Here is a 23,256-nt window from a genome sequence, read left to right as displayed (position 1 = left end):
CCCCCCCCCCCATTTTTCCCTTCCTTCTCTGAATGTCCTCCATGCTATTCCTTATGTTCCACAAAGAAGTGAAATCATATGATAATTGACTTTCTCTGCTTGACTTATTTCACTTAGCATAATCTCCTCCAGTCCCATCCATGTTGAAGTAAAAGTTGGGTATTCATCCTTTCTGATGGCTGAGTAATATTCCATTGTATATATGGACCACATCTTCTTTATCCATGCATCTGTTGAAGGGCATCTCAGCTCTTTCCACAGTTTGGCTATTGCGGACATTGCTGCTATGAACATTGGGGTGCATATGGCCCTTCTTTTCACTACATCTATGTCTTTGGGGTAAATACCCAGTAGTGCAATTGCTGGGTCATAGGGTAGCTCTATTTTTAAATTTTTGAGGAACCTCCACACTGTTTTCCAAAGTGGCTGTACCAACTCACATTCCCACCAACAGTGTAAGAGGGTTCCCCTTTCTCCACAACCTCTCCAACATTTATTGTTTCTTTCCCTGTCCATTTTTGCCATTCTAACTGGTGTAAGGTGGTATCTCAGTGTGGTTTTGATTTGGATTTCCCTGATGGCTAATGATGATGAACATTTTTTCATGTGTCTGTTAGCCATTTGTATGTCTTCTTCAGAGAAGTCTCTTTTCATGTCTTCTGCCCACTTTTTGACTTGATTATTTGTTTTTTGGTTGTTGAGTTTGAGAAGTTCTTTATAGATCTTGGATACCAGCCCTTTATCTGTAGTGTCATTTGCAAATATCTTCTCCCATTCTGTGGGTTGCCTCTTTGTTTTGTTGACTGTTTCCTTTGCTGTGCAGAAGCTTTTTATCTTGATGAAGTCCCAAAAGTTCATTTTTGCTTTTGTTTCACTAGGTTTTGGAGATGTATCTTGAAAGAAGTTGCTGTGGGCGGTGTCAAAGAGGTTACTGCCTATGTTCTCCTCTAGGATTTCGATGGATTCCTGTCTCACATTGAGGTCTTTCATCCACTTTGAGCTTATCTTTGTGAATGGTGTTAGAGAATGGTCGAGTTTCATTCTTCTGCATGTGGCTGTCCAATTTTCCCAGCACCATTTATTGAAGAGACTGTCTTTTTTCCATTGCATGTTTTTTCCTGCTTTGTCAAAGATTATTTGACCATAGAGTTGAGGGTCCATATCTGGGTTCTCTATTCTGTTCCATTGGACTATATGTCAGTTTTTGTGCCAGTACCATGCTGTCTTGGTGATCACAGCTTTGTAATACAGCTTGGAATCGGGCAATGTGATGCCCCCAGCTTTGTTTTTCCTTTTCAACATTTCCTTGGTGATTCGGGGTCTTTTCTGATTCCATACAAATTTTAGGATCGTTTGTTCCAGCACTTTGAAAAATGTCTTTGGAATTTTGATCGGGATGGCATTGAAGGTATAGATTGCTCTGGGTAGCATAGACATTTTAACAGTGTTTATTCTTCTGATGCATGAGCATGGAATATTTTTCCATCTTTTTGTATCTTCTTCAATTCCTTTCATGAGTGATTTGTAGTTCTTAGAGTATAGATCCTTTACCTCTTTGGTTAGGTTTATTCCGAGGTATCTTATGGTTTTTGGTGCTATTGTAAATGGAATCGTTTCTCTAATTTCTCTTTCTACAGTTGTGTTGTTAGTGTATAAGAAAGCAACTGATTTCTGTGCATTGATTTTGTATCCTGCCACATTACTGAATTGCTGTATGAGTTCTAGTAATTTGGGGGTGGAGTCTTTTGGGTTTTCCACATAAAGTATCATGTCGTCTGTGAAAAGAGAGAGTTTGACTTCTTCTTTGCCAATTTGAATACCTTTTATTTCTTTTTGTTGTCTGATTGCTGTTGCTAGGACTTCTAGTAGTATGTTGAACAAAAGTGGCAAGAGTGGGCACCCTTGACGTGTTCTGATCTTAAGGGAAAGGCTCTCAGCTTTTCCCCATTGAGGATGATATTTGCTGTAGGTTTTTCATAGATGGATTTTATGAACTTGAGGAATGTTCCCTCTATCCCTATTCTCTGAAGAGTTTTAATCAGGAAAGGATGTTGCATTTTGTCGAATGCTTTTTCTGCATCAATTGAGAGGACCATATGGTTCTTCTCCCTCCTCTTATTAATGTGTTCTATCACATTGATTGATTTGCGAATGTTCAACCACCCTTGCATCCCGGGAATAAATCCTACTTGGTCGTGGTGGATGATCCTTTTAATGTATTGTTGGATCCTATTAGCTAGGATTTTGTTGAGGATTTTGGAATCCATGTTCACCAGGGATACCAGTCTGAAATTCTCCTTTTTGATGGGGTCTTTGCCTGGTTTGGGGATTAAGGTAATGCTGGCCTCATAGAATGAGTTTGGAAGTTTTCCTTCTGTTTCTGTTTTTTGAAACAGCTTCAGCAGAATAGGTATTATTTCTTCTTTGAATGCTTAGTAGAATTCCCCAGGGAATCCATCAGTCCCTGGTCTCTTGTTTTTTGAGAGGTTTTTGATCACTTCTTCAATCTCGTTACTGGTTTTTGGCCTATTCAGGTTGTCGATTTCTTCCTGATTCAGTCTTGACAGCTTATAGGTTTCCAGGAAGGCCTCCATTTCATCCAGATTGCTCAGTTTATTGGCATATCATTGTTGATAATAATTTCTAAAAATTGTTTCTATTTCCTTGGTGTTAGTCATGATCTCTCCCCTTTCATTCATAATTTTATTAATTTGGGTCCTTTCTCTTTTCTTTTGGATAAGTCTGGCCAGTGGTTTATCGATCTTATTAATTCTTTCAAAGAACCAACTTCTAGTTTCTTTGATCTGATCTACTGTGTTTCTGGTTTCTAATTCATTGATTTCTGCTCTAATTTTAATTATTTCTCTTCTAATGCGTGGCTTAGGCATCATTTCTTGCTTTTTCTCTAGTTCTTTAAGGTGTAGAGTTAGTTGGTGAATTCGGGATTTTTCTATTTTTTTGAGTGAGGCTTGGATGGCTATGTATTTCACCCTTAGGACCGCCTTTGCAGTATCCCATAGGTTTTGGACCGATGTGTTTTCGTTCTCATTGATTTCCATGAATTGTTTAAGTTCTTCTTTGATTTCCTGGTTGACCCAAACATTCTTGAGCAGAGTGGTCTTTAGCTTCCAAGTGTTTGAATTTCTGCCAAATTTTTTCTTATGATTGAGTTCCAGTTTTAAAGCACTGTGGTCTGAGAATATGCAGGGAATAATCTCAATCTTTTGGTATCGGTTGAGACCTGATTTGTGACCCAGTATATGGTCTATTCTGGAGAAAGTTCCATGTGTGCTCGAGAAGAATGAGTATTCTGTTGTTTTAGGGTGGAATGTTCTGTAAATATCTATGAGGTCCATCTGGTCCAGTGTATCATTCAAAGCTCTTGTTTCCTTGTTGATTTTCTGCTTAGATGATCTGTCCATTGCTGAGAGTGGAGTACTGAGGTCTCCTACAATTAACATATTGTTATCAATATGACTCTTTATTTTGGTTAACAGTTGGCTTATGTAGATGGCTGCTCCCATGTTGGGGGCATAGATATTTATAATTGTTAGATCTTCTTGTTGAATAGACCCTTTAAGAATGATATAGTGTCCTTCTGTGTCTCTAATTACAGACTTTAGTTTAAAATCTAATTTGTCTGATATAAGAATTGCTACCCCAGCTTTCTTTTGAGGTCCGCTGGCATGGAAGATGGATCTCCATCCCTTCACTTTCAGTCTGGATGTATCTTTAGGTTCAAAATGAGTCTCTTGTAGGCAGCATATGGATGGGTCCTGTCTTTTTATCCAATCTGCAACCCTGTGCCATTTTATGGGAACATTTAGGCCATTCACATTGAGAGTGATTATTGAAAGATATGAGTTAATTGTCATCATGTTGCCTGTGAAGATGTTGTTTTTGTAGATTGTCCCTGTAAATTTCTGTTGTAGATCACTCTTGGGGTCTTTCTCCTTTTATAGAACCCCCCCTTAATATTTCTTGCAGGGCCGGCTTAGTGGTCACATATTCTTTCAGGTTCTGCCGGTCGTGGAAGCTCTGCATCTCTCCATCCATTCTAAATGAAAGCCTTGCTGGATAAAGTATTCTTGGCTGCATGTTCTTCTCATTTAGTACCCTGAATATGTCTTGCCAGGCCTTTCTGGCTTGCCAGGTCTCTGTGGATAGGTCTGACCTTATTCTGATGTTCCTCCCTCTGTACGTAAGGAATCTCTTCCCCCTAACTGCCCTTAAGATGGTTTCCTTGGTTCTAAGATTTGCAGGTTTTACTGTTACATGCCAGGGTGTTGGCCTGTTTTCCTTGATCTTGGGAGGGGTCCTCTCTGCCTCTAGGAGGCAAATGTTTGTTTCATTCCCCAGATTAGGGAAGTTCTCAGCTACGATTTGCTCAAATACATCTTCTAGTCCTCTCTCTCTCTCTCTCCACTCCCTCCGGGATTCCAATTATTCTGACATTGGAACGCTTCATGGTGTCACTTATGTCTCTGATTCTATTTTCATGGATTCTCAGTTGTTTTTCCCTGGTCTCCTCTTTTCCCTTTTTATCTATTATATTGTCTTCCAGGTCGTTTATTCGTTCTTCTGCCTCAGTTACCCTAGCTGTTAGATTATCTAGATTGGATTGGATCTCATTGATAGCATTTTTAAGTTCTGCCAATTCAGCTTTCATTTCTGCCTTTAGAGACTCTATGTTGCCATTAATTGATTTCTCCATTCTAGCCACTGTCTGCACAATTGCTAGCCTGAATTCCATCTCCGACATCTTGGTTATATCTGCATCCATTTGTAAATCTGCAGCATAAGTCATGATCTCTGAGTCTTTTCTATTTTGGGGGTTCCTCCTCCTGGTCATTCTGTGGAGGGGTGGTTGTGGGAATGTATAGAGTCCAAATTATTGACCAGAACCCAAGCAAGATGCACCTGTTTTCTTGGGACCTTAGGGTTGCTGGCCTCTTGTTTCCCCAGCCTGTCTTCTGGGGGAGGGGCCTGCCGCACTGTTACTCAGGCAACCCTGTTTGGGCGGAGTTGCCCTGCACCCCTGTGGCGGGGGATGGGCTCAGTGGGAATCAGTTTTGGGGGCTTTTGTTCTCTGGCGGCTTTCCCTGGCGGCTTTCCGCGTCTCTTCCACGAGTCAGAGCAGAAGAGACCATTTCCAACCCTCTGCCTCAGAGCAGAGAGACCACAGTCTGTTCTTCAGTGAGCTCTCCAGGCCACACTGTCTCCGTTTCTGTCCGTGCTGCTATAAACTGCAGCGTCCTGGGTTGTGTGCCCCTCCGCAGCACTCCCAGTCCTGCCTCCAGGTCGGGGCACGTCTCTGCCCTTTGTGCTTCTAAAACTGCCAGCCGCTCCCAGTTTGTGCTCGTGACCCCGCCACTCCAGGATTCGGCCCCAGCGGCTGCCCTAAAGTCCTTTCCCTGCCACTACTGGTCTGGGAGTCTGTGCCCCGTCCACAGCGCGCGAGGCTGTCACTCACCGGCGGTGTAGGATCCCCACAGCCAGGCACCCTCCCGCTGCCATTTATCCTCTGATATCTGCCCGTGGAATCACGGCTCCCCACTTCATACCTCAAAACCAATCGCCTGTGATATTCTGTTTGTAGAGATCCAGATCTTCTTACATCTCAGGCTGGTTTTGTGGGTGCTCAGAGTGGTCTGGTAGATATCCAGCTCAATTCCGGGGACCAGTTGAAATAGGGTCCCCTACTCCTCCGCCATCTTTCCTTCTCAGTTTAACATATTTTTAATGGCTGCATAGTATTTCATTATATAAGGTATAAGAGATTCTCTTAAAAAGTTTTTTCCATCCATGTCAGTATTTTATGATTAATGGAATGTTTATCTGATTTTTCTTCTATTACTTTTATGAGTTAATGTATCATTTTCTTCATCTCATTTAGCTAATATTATTAGAGGAATCCCATGACTATCAATCGGTATATCTTAGATTCACTTTTTAGTGACAAGGAGAAAATAATGAGGTGGAAATCCATGGAAGAGGAAAAGAAGTAGAATGTCAAAGCAGTTAAACAGACTGAATTATGTGTTTGGATACCTGCTAACAGGTGCCCCCCAGCCCCCCCCCCCCCCGCCTACCTCCCACCCCACCAAACATTTGTGGAGTCCAGGACAAGGGCACACAGGAAAGCCCACATAGTATATGTCTGAATATTTAAAAGCTTTAAATCAAGCTAACAAACTACATAATATTTTATCCTTTTACATTTGTACATATAACTGGAAGGCCAGGTTTGAGTTCAGCATCTTGGAAATTTGGGAGTATTGAGCTAGAGCCAGGACTGTCGCCCTGGCCTACACAAAGCCTGCTCTCTGCTTCTCTTTCTGCCCTTGGCCCCATCCCTCTGTGCCAGGGCCTTGACACACACGTGCTCACCTGCACACCCCAGCCTGTATGTCCAAGCTCTACCCACCTGTCCTGTAGAGCTCTACCCCAGAGTCATTGGCAAGTATGTCCTGAGGGAGCACATATCTGGGGCAGAGGCTCAGGCAGCTCCTGGAAGCAAGAATTTTGGGGTCTGTGGCATTCTAGTAAGTAGGGGAGAAGCTACAGGCTTCCCTCAAACGTTGGTCCTATAGACTCTTCACTGTGAGGGGAGGGGCACGGCCAGATGAGGACTGTTAGACTTGGGGCCCAGGATAATGTCCTCTGATGCCCAGGTGTGAGTGTGGTATTGCCTGCTGATTTTTCTGCTTTTGAAAAATAATATATTGATTTAAATATATTAATACATGTGTTGGGTAAAAGTTTAATCAAGTCTACAGAATAGGGGCACCTGGGTGGCTCAGTTCGTTAAGCGGCTGCCTTTGGGGCAGGTCATGATTCCAGGGTCCTGGGATCAAGCCCCACGTCGGGCTCCCTGCTGAATGGGGAGCCTGCTTCTCTTTCTCCCTCTACCTGCTGCTCCCCCTGCTTGTACTCTCTCTCTCTAATAAAAACTAAAAAAAAAATCTTAAAAAATATAAGTCTACCAAATAAACAAGGTCCCTTTTCAACGTTTCCCCAAATCCTTCCCTCCTTTCTCCATTTTTAATAGTTTGATGTGTACCCTCCCAGAGTTTTCTGTGTGTATATATATATTATATATATATATAAAGAAATGGATATATGGATATGTATATATAATAAATATATTTACATATACATAAATATAAATTATGCAAACATATATAAAATATATACTCATGTATGTGGTTTTAAAAATATAAAAAGGATCTTACTATATGTATCATTCTGTAACTTTTTTTCCACTTAATATCTTTTCAAGAAGAATGACTCTGTGGTCTTTCCTTTTTTTTTTTTTTTTGTCTTCTTTACTTTAATAAAATAATGTATACTTGTGATAAGAAATTTAAATAGTGAAAAATGGAATATGTTGAAATATAAAAGTCTGTGAGAGTTACCCATCCCATCTTGTTCTTAGAAATAATCATCATTAGAAGTTGATTAAATTGGCAAAATGTAGATCATTTTTGGAGGTGAGTGATAGATACGTTGGGATCCATTATATCATTCTGGTTTTTTTCCCCCCCCCCAAGATATGTTTGAAGTTTTCCACAATGAAAAGTAGAAATTTTTTTTTATTAAAGATTTTTATTTATTTATTTGAGAGAGAGAATGAGATAGAGCATGAGACGGGGGAGGGTCAGAGGGAGAAGCAGACTCCCCGCCGAGCAGGGAGCCCAATACGGGACTCAATCCCAGGACCCCAGGATCATGACCTGAGCCGAAGGCAGTCGCTTAACCAACTGAGCCACCCAGGCGCCCCCAAAAAGTAGAAATTTCTTGAAGACTACTTAAAATTTTTTTTTAACTAGTGAAAACCTTTAGCTACCTTTTTAACAGGGGAAAGCTTGAAGGTGCTCTCACCATATTTCTGCGACTTTATTGAGAGTGCAAGCTTCTGACTCGGTCTTGAACTAGGGAAGCCTGAGTGAGGCAAGGAAGGAAGAAGGGTGAGCTCAGGTAACCGGTATCTGGGGTGATTGAAAGACTTGTGCCCAGGAAAGCAAAATGGATGATTGGCCAGCATCTTTGTAACACTTTGGTATTGTTTGTCCTCTGAAATAGGTTCAAGACAAGGTGTACCCGTGGTGGGGCTGGTGGTAGAAGGAGGTCCCAATGTCATCCTCGCTGTGTGGGAAACAGTGAGGGACGAAGATCCGGTGGTGGTTTGTGATGGTACGGGCAGGGCCGCCGACCTCCTGGCCTTCACCCACAAACACATAGCAGATGAAGGGTGAGTTGCTGACTCCTCAGTTTTGAAACCACGGTAACGATTTATTCATCCATTTTAGTTCCTTAAGCTCTGCTTTTGGGTGGGCCACATATCCTTGGGGGACAGAGATTGAGACTGGAATTAATTTTTCAGTGATTTTTTTATGTATTGATTAATGTCCAAATGCCCTCCGCTGATGCAAGTTGCTGTTTCTTTCGCCGAAGAATGGCCTGCCTCTCTCAGGGGCTCTTGAACCCTGTCTGAGCTGCTGGGGGTGGGCGGGGGAGCACTTCCACGGGGTAGTGAGGGAGGAGATGCTCCTGCAGTTGGTCTGTAAAGCTGAAAAAACCCTGCAGTGAGTGAGGAGACCAGTGCTGGCCCCAGATCACCTTCAGATTCATTTGCCATTAGTAAAAATAGCAGGAATTGGGGAAACCAGCATACTGGCATTAATATATGTTGTGTTTATTAAAAAAAAAAAAAAGATTTTATTTATTTATTTGAGAGAGAAAGGGGGAGAGAGAGAGCACAAGCAGGAGTGAGGGAGAAGCAGACTCCCCACTGAGCAGGGAGCCTGATGTGGGACTTGATCCTGGGACCTTGGGATCATGACCTTAGCCTAAGACAGATGCTTAACTGACTGAGCCACCCAGGCACCCTAAGGTTTTAATTCTTTAGCCTTTTGAATAAAACTGTCACTTTTCTCTAGCTAGCCCTATAACTAGTGTGATTTTTCCAATTTCAAAAGTGTGGTCTTTCTCCTGTGTGAGTAAATATAATGCCTATGAACTAAAATATTGACCCCACCGATTTACTTAAGGAAACATGTATTGGAAATCTGTCAGCTCGGGAACCTTGCCCCAGAGTGCATTCTTTCCAGGATCATGGCAGATCCACCTGTGCTCGCTTTCAGATTCGGCCTCACCTGGTACCTTGCTTCCCTTTGCTTCCTGCCCACTTGCTCTCAGAGCAGAACTGTCCATGGAAACCTTCTCAGTCAGATGGGACCCACAGGTGCTCTTGCCCTGAAGTTGCTGGCTTGTTCCCTCCTCTGCATTGTGCCAAGTCATGACCATTTCTCTCTCTCTCAGGGCCCTACGTCCTCAGGTGAAGGAGGAGATCATCTGCATGATTCAGAACACTTTCAACTTTAGTCTTAAACAGTCCAAGCACCTTTTTCAGATTCTAATGGAGTGTATGGTACACAGGGATTCTGTGAGTATGATGAGTTGATAACTCAAATGACTTTAAAACTGATAATTTGCATCAATTGTAATATTTATTTCCACAACTTTTAAAAATGAGTTTTTTAAAAAAAGATTTTATTTTTTAAAGTAATCTCTATACCAATGTGGGGCTTGAACTCATGACCCCGTGATCAAGAGTCACACACTCTTCCGATTGAGCCAGCCAGTCATCCCCAAAATAAGGAGTTTTTAATTTTAATTTGATTGTTATATAACTCTGTAGAACTTGACCCTTAGTTGAGTAAACTTGGCTTTTTATTCCCTCCCCTGCCCACCTCCCCGCAATGCTTCAAATTTTAGACTGCAGTTAGGAAAACAAACAAACAAAAACCCTAGTATGGCAGTATTACAGAAAAGTGACCACATTTAGTGAAGATCACACATAAATATTTTCAGAGGGTAAAAGAATAGTTCCATGTCTTAAGTCCAGTCTGCTGGCTTAGGTGACTGCATCATAACATCTGAGTACATCCCACAGGAGATCTTTGGGGATGCACTGAACAATGGGAAGTATAAGAATATACTCTGGGACAGAAAATGGAGGCCACAAACTCTGGGTTGTGAGCATAACGTAGATTCTGGAAAAGATTTTAGCGTTTTAGGGTACTTTGATCAAATTTTTTTTTTTTTTAAGATTTTATTTATTTGCCGGAGAGAGAATGAGAGACAGAGAGCATGAGAGGGAGGAGGGTCAGAGGGAGAAGCAGACTCCCTGCTGAGCAGGGAGCCCGATGCGGGACTCGATCCCGGGACTCCAGGATCATGACCTGAGCCAAAGGCAGTCGCTTAACCAACTGAGCCACCCAGGTGCCCTGATCAAAATTTTTATCAATGACTTGGATGAGATGAAGCCAACAATTCTAGTAAATATATAAATATGTCATGATTCATAGTGATCTTTCCAGATTTCAGAGGCTAGACCAAATCTTTCAAGATTTTGGTAATACTTAAGCACCTGGCCTCAAAAAAACAATGAAAACAACAAAAAAACCCACAAAAATAAACAATTGAACCAGTTTAGGCTGGACAAAGCATGGCTAAACATAGTGATAAACACTTAGTTTCAGTTGACCCAATAACAACAAAAATAACAACCATGTCTACAATTAACAACATGTTTTCAAATGTATTTTTTTTTACCTTGAAGTGGCCCCATGAGTGAGTTCAATATGGCAGTGATTGTTTATTCCAGTTTCAGAGATGCCAAAGCTGGAACCTAGAGAATTTAAGTGATTTTCCCAGAGTCATGCAGTTACAGAACAGTAAAATAGACACATGGGCACAGAGTTGAAATCCTGTACCTGCTCTACTACATTTGATACTTCCTGCAGAAATCAATAAGAAACGGACATCTTAAAGAGATCACCCTTATATTTGTGTCTTCCTATCATCAAAGAGAGTAATGAAGGGTGTAATGACCAAAAGGAGACTAGAGTAGGTGCCGAAGGCTTTGCACATCTTAGGAAGTAGGTCCTCAGCTCCTGCATAATTGAGAATTGATTTTATTCATGCACATAGAGGGGCGGTTAGTTGGAGGGAACTAATACCTGAATTGCGGAAGCATAGTTTTTCTACCTTTATGGGACCTTAGAGATTATTCAGTGGGTTCCTCTCACCTTGTGGATGAGAAATCCACATCTAAAGATGTTTCCCTCAGACTGGCTAGTTAGTGGTCTATCTGGGCTTGCCAGACATGGCTCTTTTTGTTGAATAGTTCCCTGTACTATATAAAACATATTTTCACTTAGAAAGACTGAGATACATTCATTAATAGCAGGCAACCTTTTTTTTTTTTTCTTTTTATTTATTTGTTTGAGGAGTGGGGAGGGGCAGAGGGAGAGAGAATTGTAAGCAGATTCCGTACTGAGTGTGGAGCCCCACGCAGGGCTTGATCTTAGACCCTGAGATCATGACCTGAGCCAAAACCAAGAGTTGGGCGCTCAACCGATTGAGCCCCCAGGCACTTTTACAATCATAAATAAAAATCCTTATTTGTCTTACAAAAATTAGTCTCATGGCAGGAGGCATGTCCTGCCCTTTCTACTTGTTCATTGGGTGCATTGTAATTGCCTCACTTATTTTATGATGAATCCTTGAGGGCTCACCTCTCATTAAAAAAGCAAAAATCTTGGTCTCTAAGGTGAGGTGAGCAGAATGGTGTCCTATGGTATCTCTTCAAAAGGAATGATTTTTTTTTTCTTTTTCCTTAGGAATTGACACTGAGTTTCTTTTCATTCTAGTGTATGCATGGTAAATTCAGTGTAGTAATGTTTTATCATGTGTTTCCTATAGGATACATAGATTTCTTGAGGGTTTTCTTTTTTTTTCCTTGAGTGTTCACAGTTCTCCATTACCCTATTTAAAAAGTTTCCTATAAGTAAAAAGGGAGAGTAACAAATCAATAAGATTAACTCTCTGTGGTTTTTTTACATTAATGTTTTGCTCAACTCCTTAGCTCTAGAGTGCATTTTGTGGGGACTTTTTGAAAACATTTCTTTACTAGTTCCCAAAATGTATGGTTACCTATTTTTCAACTGTCATAGATTACCATATTTGATGCTGATTCCGAGGAGTCGCAAGACCTTGATTTAGCAATCCTAACAGCTCTGCTCAAGGGTGAGTGTCTGAAGAGGGTTACATCTCTTCCACATTTCCGCTTTTCACGTTCCATGGAAGTATTTTTTTTTTTATGTTGATATTTTATTTTATTTTTATTTTTATTTTTTTAAAGATTTTATTTATTTATTTGAGAGGATGAGAGGAGAGAGAGAGCACATGAGAGGGGGGAGGGTCAGAGGGAGAAGCAGACTCCCTGCTGAGCAGGGAGCCTGATGCGGGACTCGATCCCAGGACTCCAGGATCATGACCTGAGCTGAAGGTAGTTGCTCAACCAACTGAGTCACCCAGGCACCCTATGTTGATATTTTAAATAAGATACATGATTGTTCCCTTCTTTTAACCTAGGCACAAACTTAACAGCGTCAGAACAATTAAATCTGGCAATGGCTTGGGACAGAATGGACATTGCCAAGAAACACATCCTAATTTATGGACAGCATTGGAAGGTATAGTGAAAATGAAGTTATTTGGAGAAAAATATTTCGTGTGTTGGCTTTGTTAGGGGGGGATCCAAAGAAAAAAATCAGAGGAGAGATAGATTGGTTTGGGAGGGGTGTGGAGGTAGCTTCTCTGTAGCTGGGTGCCCAGGGATACCTGAGACATTTCTCTCTTCAACTTTGCCTCCCTAAAATCATTTTTTCCCCCTCAGGCTCTGCAACCTAATTGAAACTGGCAAATGAAGTTGGGAGAAAGACAGAATGGAAGGATATTTTATTGTTTTTTTAATATGGCTGGATTTTTATATTGTTTTTTGAAACTTGAAGCTTTTCTTATTTTTGCATTAAAGTGTAATATGTACTCACAATAGAAATAAGTGAAAACAGAGAAAAGCAGAAAGAAAAAAGTTATCTATAGTGCTAATGATAATCACTATTAACATTTCATTTTTAAAAATTGCAGTTGTGACCCTACCAAAGGTATATTATTTTTGAGTCAAACTAATACATGCATGTTAGTTAAAACATCTAATGGTACTAAAAGCCTACTAACAACAGTAGTTCTCTGCCCTGCTGATCACAAGAGTCAAGTGTTTTTAACATTTTTTGATTGTATTGACATTTATAAATCTCCATAGTTTTAAATAACAAGTCATATTGTTATTTTCTGATTCATTCATTTAGAGACTTCTCAACATTTCTGTCTGTGGTCCTGTCCTCCCTGCTACAATCTGGACTGGTTACCTGCTGCTCCGGGTTCTGGGCTGTCATGCTGGGATCTACCTTCATCATATTGGATATTCCCTTTGCCTCTCTTCTATGTTAGAGCACCTGTTTTCTGTATCCTGTGTCATCTTCTTCCCTGGTTTACTCCTTTATTTTAAGGAGGTGCATCCTTCAGTAACTTTCTGAGAAAGGGAACATGGAAGATAAACATTTTGAGAACATATATGTTTGGATATATTTTAAAGATCAGGACTAATTTTCCTGAAGAATTTTGAATGCTTAGCTGCTAGCATTCAACACTGCTATTGAGAAGTAAAAATGTTTCTGTTTTCTGATCCTTTGTTTGGGACCGTTTTTTTTTTTTTTTTCCTCTCTGGGAGTTCAAACAAATCTCTTTCTAGTGTTTTGAGATTTCACAATGCTGTGTGCTATTGTGAGTCTTTATATCCATTATGCTGGGCACATGCTTTCAACTTAGCAATCATGGATTTCCATGCTGGGGAATTTCCTTCCTGTTTTCTCTGTTCTCTTTCTGGAATTCATAGCATTTAAATGTTGGACCTAAGGACTGCTCCTCTAATCTTATCTTTTTCCTTTTATCTTCCATATTTTTCCTTTGTTGATTTCTTCAACTTTAATTTTCATGCCTTACATGGAGCTTTTTGTTTCTGGTAGCATACTATTAGTTTCTACGAGCAAATTTGTTGTCTTTTTTCTTTTCTTTTTTTTTTTTTTTTTTAAGCAACTGAGGATAGTAATGATAGTTCTTTTGAATTTTTCTTCTTCCTGCATTGTCTGATTCTTACTGATTGATGTTTTGTGGTGTGCTTGTTCTGGACTTTTTATTTAAGTGTGGAGGAGAGAAAGCTCTTTAGAAATTCTGAGCCTGTAGGTGAAGCTTAACTGTAGATTTTTCAGTTAAGACAAATCTTAACTTACTTAGTAATGAAGCTTACCCCAATTAATTGTAAGTTATTTCCTAAGAGAAGATATAATTAGATTGAAATATTTTTCAAAGATGTAAAAAAAAAAGATATATGTGTAGGTAGTAAAAATTTAATTAACCTTATTTTTTAAAGAGACAAAAATAAATTGAGCCTGTAGGTGAAGCTTACAGATAAATTTTTTCAAGAGACAAAAATAAATTGAGCCTGTAGGTGAAGCCAGGTCACTGCTCTGTTTGGACAGAGGAGCGATCTGGCTTCCACTTGTTGGGGGGACCTGAGATGATAGCATATTCCTGCCTTTACTCTTAGTCCCTTTACAGAAAAGAATCCTCCAATCCCCCGGCTGGATAAGGAAAAACCTTGCTGCCAGTGTTAATGGAAGTCAAATGGGGGAAGATGACGGGGAAGATCTCGACATTAGGGATTCAGTATATGTACATTTATTTCATCCTGGAGCCGCCAGAATTCTGTGGCATAGATTTGTTTGGTTCTTGGCTTTTTTCTAGTTTCAGTTTCTGGGGACTTTTACCTTCTGGGTTTCTGGGGACTGCTAAGTCAATTACCACTTGCCCATCTGCTTTCCAACTTCCAAAATGTGACACTCCTGGACCCCCTGTTCTTGTGGATTCATGTCTTTAAAAAAAAAAAAGTCTTTTTACTATAATTTTACTAAAACTTTAGGTCAGAGTAAAAGTAAATGAGTGTGTTTAATTTCCCGTATATATTCAGAAACTGGGTATAGTTTAAATGAAAACATGGCAAGTTAAAATAGCAACAACAACAAAAAAGAAACCTTGAATTTTTATTAGAATTGCATTAAACCTATACATTAATTTGGGAAGCAGTGAGATCTTTACAATTGTCAGTCTTCTGGTACAAGAACGGATTTACTTTAAGTGTCTTTTATGCCTTCAAGTTCACTTTTTGTCATTTCTTCAATCAGGTCCTGAACATTTCTTAGTAAGACTGTATTTTATGATTGTTATATCTGCATTGTTTTGAGTTCAGATCTTTATAATTCTTCAGTTATTTCTACTTTTTAAAAAACTTCTTTCTTAATTGTCTCTCTCTCTCTCTCATTTATTTCTACCTTCTGAAGGCTGGTGCGCTGGAACAAGCAATGTTAGATGCTTTAGTAATGGATCGAGTGGATTTTGTAAAGCTCTTAATAGAATATGGAGTGAACCTCCATCGCTTTCTTACCATCCCCCGATTGGAGGAGCTCTATAACACAGTGAGTATTGGAATATTCCATCAATCGCCTCCCTTAAGATTCATTTATCAATTAGCTTAAGATTTAGCTTAAGCTAAATATTGAACGTTCAAGTCTCTTTGAATATCGAAGTGCAAAGATAGCTTAGAGAGAGACAGATTTCTCAACCAGAGGACAAACATTCTTACCAAATCCATTTTATCCTATGGTCATTTCTGCGTTTCTTATTTTAATTAATTACACAGAATAGAAACATAAGCTAAGTTAAGAAAACACAACAGTAAGACCATAATTAAAGCAAGAATAAATTGCTTTTATTGAATTGTTGGAAGCATCTCGACCTACAGCTACTGTTAAAATTCTGCTTTTGTACGCAAACCCTTTACTGAAACTAGACCAGCTTACTCATTGTAAAAACACCATTTGCTCAAGCCAAGCACCCTTCTTGAAATGTTGTTCCTTGTCCTTTGAATCTTACCTTTTCTTGAAAGCCCTCTTTAAGCCCTGTCTTTTTGAATACTCCGGTTTACAGTGATCTATTCCTACGGTACAAATTTTTGGCAACTCTTTTCGAGCATACATCTTCATAATTAGTTTTTCATGTAAATCCCCCCTCTCTTCAATTAGACTGTAAAAACTATGAAGAAAGTACTTACATTCTTAACTGACTCCCTCAAGAGCTGGATTGAACATAGGAGTGTTCAATAAGTAATTGTTGATGGAATGTAATTATGTGATGGGGTTTGTAATGGTGTAGTTTATATATGATAAAGGATAGTTACAAATTACTTAAAATTTATTTTTGTCTCTTGAAAAAAATAAGGTTAATTATATTTTTACTACCTACACATATATATCTTTTTTTTTTTACATCTTTGAAAAATATTTCAATCTAATTATATCTTCTCTTAGGAAATAACTTACAATTAATTGGGGTAAGCTTCATTACTAAAGATGTTGAAGAAAATTTTCAGTATTCTGGGTTATTTGTGCATTCTGAAATAAAATATTTTCCCCCTAGTATATGGTAATTAAAAGGAATAAATTTTTCTTTTCTTCATTACAGAAACAAGGACCCACTAATATGCTCTTGCATCATCTTGTCCGAGATGTAAAGCAGGTAACGTAATTATGAATGTGTACAAATTTCTTTGTGTATTGTCTTAGCTTTGTGATTGAGGCATTGCCTGATTTTGCTTCGTAAAATGTAGATTTGGATTTTCTAGTGAGTTACCTACCCTCTTTGCCTGGGGCTCTGAGCAATTTCATCACCAAACCATACTCTTTAAGTCTGTTTCCTTGTAATTTATTTTATATTTTTAAAGATTTGATCCACCAAGTAAGTGGCATTAACTAATGATTATTTTCTCTTATAAAATATGAATCGGAGACATATAAAACTTTCAGAACTTCACCTCAACATGATACAACAGTATTTCCAACAATGATAATACTTGCTGAAAATAAAGAAATTTCCTTGTCTTGTCATGTTTATTGGAAGACTGATATATGATTTTCATTGTTTTGTTATTGTTTTGACTATGAATGATGGCTTGGAGGCCCTACCTTCTTTTGTGAGTCTAAGCATTGTTGTAGGGAGCCAGGATGAATCCCACTACTCTATAACCTTGCTTATATTTTGCTCATGGTGTTTTCACTGAACTTTGAGTTAAATCAGACTTAAAATAAAATCATCTTCTATTAGTTACCAAACCTTTAACAGTCTCTTATGCTTTAATTCCTTCTCTTTTAGTCACCAAGAACTTTTATTCACATCTGCAGAAAACTAGGAGAGACTTTTTTTGTTCCCATGATTAAACTCCATCCATGGCACACTTTAAAAGTACTTCCTCATTTCTCGGAAGTCTGGTGTCTTGATGGAGAGAGTGTGGGCTTTCTGGCTATGTTGACTTGGGAGAGCCAGAATAAAAGGACCGCAGAGGAAGACATTTAGTTGGCAAATTAGAAGTAAGCAAAAGTGTCCATGCTGATGTAAATTTAGTTTGCATGATTGATGCCAGATCAAGATGATTTTCCTTATTATTTCCCTGAACTTTGATTCCTTTACAGTAAACTGAAGAAAAAGGAATAGAATAGGTTAAATATGCTTTCATTTATTTATTTATTTTTATTTTTATAAAGATTTTATTTATTTATTTGACAGAGAGAGACAGCAAGAGAGGGAACACAAGCAGGGGGAGTGGGAGAGGGAGAAGCAGGCTTCCCGCTGAGCAGGGAGCCCGATGCGGGGCTAGATCCCAGGACCCTAGCATCATGACCTGAGCGGAAAGCAGACGCTTAACGACTGAGCCACTCAGGCACCCCTATGCTTTTAACTAGTAGCAACAAAGAGCATTAGTTTTGGTGTTCCTTGAAAAAAGTAAATTATGAATGTATTTACATTGATTCATGAATCAGTGTAATAAGCTCAATAGGTGAAGGGGATTAAGAGGTATAAACTTCCAGTTAGACAATAAATAAGTCATGGGGATGTAATGTATAGCATAGGGAATATAGTCAATAGTATTGTAATAACTTTATATGGCAACAGATGGTAACTAGACTTATCATGGGGATCATTTCATAATGTATAAAAATATTAAATCACTATGATATGTACCTAAAACTAATAGGATATTGTATGTCAATTATACTTTAATGAAAAAATGTACGGTGAATGGTAGTTGAGAAGTTAACAGTTATGAAGAGGTAGTAAGGTGGGTTTTAAGTGGCCAAAGTTATCTTCATTTAGACTAAGACCCATGTACTTGGAAATCTGCTCAGCCCTCTTGCCAACCATAACATTTGTTTTGGCACAACCTCATATTTTGATATCTTATTTTGTTCTGCCATTCCACGTTCTTTATTTCTATTCTACTTCCTTCCATGTTCTCATTTTGTGTATGATGTAGTCAACACAGTGCAAAGTGCTATAGCCATTTCAATAGAGAGATGGAAGATCTAAGCCAATGTTAATTTTGGGTCACATACATTCAGTATATTGAAGGAAGAAATTTTCCTCAGTCCAAGGTTCTTCCAGCTAGCCTAAGAATTAAATTTTACATGAGACAGATTAATAGAAAAAAACACAAAGTTCAATTAGTAAGGAATTCTAAACAGAATTTAGTCTGGGGTAGTAAATTAGTAAAAAGTAACAAGGGTCACTTATACAGGCTTCTCTGCTCTAAATTTCCCATCTCTGGTGATAAGGATGTCTCTTTATCTCCTGGGACAAGGAGGGTACCTTTCACATGGGGGAGTTATTTCCTGCTTTCGGGGAAGCAGAGGAGGGTCTGAGTGTCTGTCTTGTACAGGCTGTCTCTTAAGTAACTTTTATTTAAAATAATATGTCAAAATGGCACATTTTAGCAATATACTCCAGTGATTCTACTTCTGTTGTAATAGTTATATAATTTCCAGTTAAAAACAATCTTTTATACTATATTTAAGTGTGTTTTATTACAAAGTATATTTATGCATGAGAGAAAGAGAGAAAAAAGAGAGTTGAATGAGCAAATATAAGCACACACTTGATTCCTGTGAAATTAAAAACACATTAAGGCTAGGTTTGTTTTTCCTTATAAACAAGCAGACTCTGTCAGTGGTTGGTCACATTAATGGATCAGTTTGTTTTTGTGTTTTGTGTTTTTTTAAGATTTTATTTATTTATTTGACAGAGACCCAGTGAGAGAGGGAACACAAGCAGGGGGAGTGGGAGAGGGAGAAGCAGGGAGCCCGATGCGGGGCTCGATCCCAGGACCCTGGGATCATGACCTGAGCCAAAGGCAGACGCCCAACAACTGAGCCACCCAGGTGCCCCTAATGGATCGGTTTGTAAAGATGCTTGAAAAGTATGAGTCTACCTCTGCAGTTGATTGGGTTATGTTCTAACAGATGGCAAAGGAGACGCAAAACGGGAACTGAAAGTTAAAATACGTTGCATGGTTTTGTTTCAGCATGCCCTTCTCTCAGGCTACAGAATAACACTGATCGACATTGGATTGGTAATCGAATACCTCATTGGTGGAATGTATCGCAGCAGCTACACTAGAAAAAGTTTCAGAGCCCTCTACAACAATCTCTACAGAAAACATAAGGTACCACAATTGATAAGTACCGTCATAAACTATGGGATAACTAGGAGTTAGACTTAGAAAAATGGCTTAGGAAGTTCAGATGGGAATAGCTTCTAAAATGGACATTTGTATTTATTGACATTTATTGAGTCTCTGCTGCATGTAAATTATAGTGCTGGCTTAGGATGAACATAAAGACCAGGGGTTCAGAAACTCTCACAGGAAACAGACTTATGAATAACTAGGCATCATACAGAACAGGATACAATGTGTGCTGTATTGACATAGAAGTAATGTTCTGAGAAGGATTTGAGGGAGAGATGACCAGTTCTTTTCTTTCCTTTTGAAATTGTAGAAGGCAAAAGCCTAATGGGCTTCCATCTCTAAACTCATAGTAGTCCATAACCTGGAGATGACAAACTTGGGACAGGTGTGTAGGGGTTATGTTGGAAAATGCATGCAGAGTGTGCTATGTAAAAATACACATTGTACATATTTTATTTTCCATCAAGATTTCGAAAGTCTAGGAATGTAAAGTCAGAGTTCCTGCCTGGTTGATTAGCAGAGAAAACATTTGTTGTTTCCAAAGAGAGCCTTTCTTCTTAGAGGATAATGGAAGTGTTAGAGAAGGGAGTTTGGGGCACTGGGGTTGAGAGAAGAGCAGGGACAGTGAGAGGCACAGTGCTACGGACATCAGCGACAGTGACAAGGAGGCCTTTGTTGGCAGCGACGTGCTAGAAGGTTGTGAAGGATGAAACTGGAAAGGTGGTTTGGGATGGGATCACAGGAAGAGTCCAGAATATCAAGCCACTTTCGACCTTTAAAGAATCAGGTGAAGTAAAAGCCCAACTTGTCTTTAAGAAATAAAAGAACAAAACAAAAAGAAACTCAAATCTTACAGAAAATGATCTTCATTGAGATTTCAAAGGCATGGAGAGGCACTTGAGGTATCAGTTCCTTCACTTAAACCAAATATATCTTGCTGTGAGGTTGCCTGTGACAGGTGTGAGGACCGACTGTGCCCTTGGTGTCGCCCGGTGGGCAGTCTGCTAGGCAAGTACCTCGAGTGCTTTTTTTCTTTTGAAATGGTGAGAAATTACTACCCATTTCTCTGACTGTTTTCTAGTGAAGTAGAGTCTATTAGTGAAGTCTTGTAAGTTAGATCATAGCAGCTACCAATACATGGTTGGGAGTCCGAGAGATTTGGGATGGACTATTAGTTTCGCTTGTTAGTAGTTACAAAATCTTGAGTGAGAAGTTTAACCTGTGTGTCACTTTCCTTATCTGTAAAATGGGAATAATAATATATCTCTCATAAATTTGTCAAAGGGATTAAATAATACCCGGAAAACCCATATTCCTGGAACATAGAGGGTACAGAGTAACTGTTAATAATAATAGTCATGATCACTACTGATGATGCTATTAATTCTGTATCACAACACTCATGATAATAAATTGAGTATTATTTTTTAGAAGTCCAGACCCCATCACTCCTTTGTCTAATTTATATCCATAAAATGCAAACTAACATAAATGAGTAAATAAAGTAGCTCGGGCAGCACTGACGTGGCCTCCAGGCTCTGCATTTGCCGCTGAGCCCCGTGGGGTCGGCGCAGCCCAGGGCATCCCCCGGGAGGCCACTGGCTGGCCGCTGGGTTCAGAAAGGGGCCAGGCCTCAGATATGCGATGGGCAGGACTTCCGTGAGGCAGTGTATGAGGCAGGGGAAGCACTGTGAGAAGTCGTCTGCTAACCTTTCTGTGTCTCTGGATAGTATGCCTTCAGAAATCTTGCTGAAGATCTTTTCCCACTTGGATGCCGGGACCCTGCTCTGTACTGGATGAGTGAATAGGCACTTTTATCATCTGGCCAATGACCATTTTATTTGGATCAGAATGTCTTCAACTGTCTTTTCACCTAAAGATCTAATTGGAAACTTATTTCAGCAGAGAAGACCACTGTATCTGTGAACGTACTCTTGGTCGAGGGTAAAGAAGCTGGGTATGGGAAGAAAGAATCTGTCACAAAAACAAAGAGCTTCTGCAAAAGTAGTGGTAGCTCAGATTCTCAAACCTGTCCACCCTTACACAGGCCTTCCAGTTCAAATGGAATATCTGGTTTAGGTTGGGTAGTTATATTGAAAGAAAAAAGTGGAAAAGAATACATCATGGAATGCACTGACCTTTCCATAAACGATTCATCAGTGACCATTATGTGGTATGGCCAAAATTGGCCACAGCTAGGCACATTGTCAACCTTGGATTTGTGTGGTATGACACTAGTTTTTATGGACCAGTCTAAAACCCCCTCCAAAAATGGACCTTGGTGGCATTCTTTCATTGCAAAGTAGAACCTGAGTAACTTAACTGAATCCACCACAACTGGCTGGGACAGACTCGTTTGGATCTTCTGTTTACACCCAGGCTGCCTGGTAGGGCTATGGAAGAGGGAGGAAGAACTGGCTTTTGTTACAGCAAATCTTCATTTCCATCACTTTGTGGAAAAGAGCACGTTAGTATCAGCCACTGTCCCCTATGAGCTCATAGCTCATACCCCCCTTTTGGATGACAACCCAGAGTACGGATTGCGTGGCTACCAACTCCATTCTGATACGCACAGTGGTGGAATTTTCTGCCTGTGTGGCACATTTCTCAATCTCTTTACCAAGAAAGGATACATTGAAAATGGATATGGGGGCGCCTGGGTGGCTCAGTTGGTTGGGCGACTGCCTTCGGCACAGGTCATGATCCTGGAGTCCCGGGATTGAGTCCCGCATCGGGCTCTCCACTCGGTGGGGAGTCTGCTTCTCCCTCTGACCCTCCCCCCTCATGTGCTCTCTCTCTCTCTCTCTCTCATTCTCTCTCTCAAATAAATAAAATCTTAAAAAAAAAAGAAAATAGATATGAGAAGCTTGTTGTAAGTTTTAAAAATAACACGGAACACCTGCCTCTTATTGGAAAAGGTGGCCTCTCTTGGAGAACTGATATTTTCGATGGCTGTGTAAGGAGTTGTTCTATAATGGCCATAACTCTTTTGGATGAATATGGAAAACCCTTTTCGTGTTTCAGTTCCCTGGTTTGTATGAGATTTTTGGGTCCTCTGACGGTCCTCATTTCTTGAGACAGACTTACTATGTTGACTGTGTGGACACAGAAGGAAAAATGTGCACGATGCTGTGTGGATTAAAGAGACAGAATACTTCATTGTCAGCCTGGTCCTTTATCTGAGGATAGCAAAAATAAGCCACTGGTTTGGGACAACATACTAAGTATTAGCAGGAGGTGGCAAATTATTGTTGCTGGTTGTTTACTTTGGACTAACTCGTTTTGTTCTTGGTACTGGAAGTTGAAATAAAGCAGTAGTCTGATGTCTTCTTATTTCAAAAAATAAAGTAGCTCAAAGCCCATGGTTTGTATCATCCATTTTTATATCAGCCCCTTCAAGAAAGCTTCTTTTAGTTTCTCATTGATGAAAGCTTCATGCTGATAAGCAGTAAATTATGTTGTTATTGGGCCTAATCACTGGAATTCCAGTGGTGATGCATAACATCTGGAGAAGTTCCATAACTTTCTAACTTAACCTTGGAGTTGTTTGTGAATGGGAACTTTTTCTTATCAGAGCTGTGAATCTTTATTGCCTATTCTGAACTTGTTCCAGGTATAGAAAATCCATTGATTTTTAGTGGAATTTCCATATAGAGAAGGAATGCAGATATATAATAGGGAACAAAAGAGCATGTTCTCTAGGATGTTAGGAA

At 39.6% G+C, this 23,256-nt stretch overlaps 1 protein-coding gene and 1 pseudogene across 1 annotated transcript in view; both read left to right on the top strand.

The window, feature by feature from the left end:
- TRPM6 (transient receptor potential cation channel subfamily M member 6) overlaps positions 1-23,256 on the top strand; it is a 166,838-nt gene that overhangs the window by 72,821 nt on the left and 70,761 nt on the right. The window contains exons 8-14 of the mRNA XM_021694318.1: positions 8,086-8,254; positions 9,325-9,448; positions 12,024-12,096; positions 12,445-12,545; positions 15,309-15,443; positions 16,489-16,542; positions 19,379-19,519. Of these exons, the coding sequence (XP_021549993.1) occupies positions 8,086-8,254; positions 9,325-9,448; positions 12,024-12,096; positions 12,445-12,545; positions 15,309-15,443; positions 16,489-16,542; positions 19,379-19,519 (797 nt within the window). The remainder of the gene's footprint in view (positions 1-8,085; positions 8,255-9,324; positions 9,449-12,023; positions 12,097-12,444; positions 12,546-15,308; positions 15,444-16,488; positions 16,543-19,378; positions 19,520-23,256) is intronic.
- On the top strand, positions 19,136-22,767 carry LOC110584292 (annotated as a pseudogene).

This window comes from Neomonachus schauinslandi, chromosome 13 (assembly GCF_002201575.2).
Source record: "Neomonachus schauinslandi chromosome 13, ASM220157v2, whole genome shotgun sequence".
NCBI classification, from domain to species: Eukaryota; Metazoa; Chordata; class Mammalia; order Carnivora; family Phocidae; genus Neomonachus; species Neomonachus schauinslandi.
This window is presented reverse-complemented; position numbering and strand designations above follow the sequence as displayed.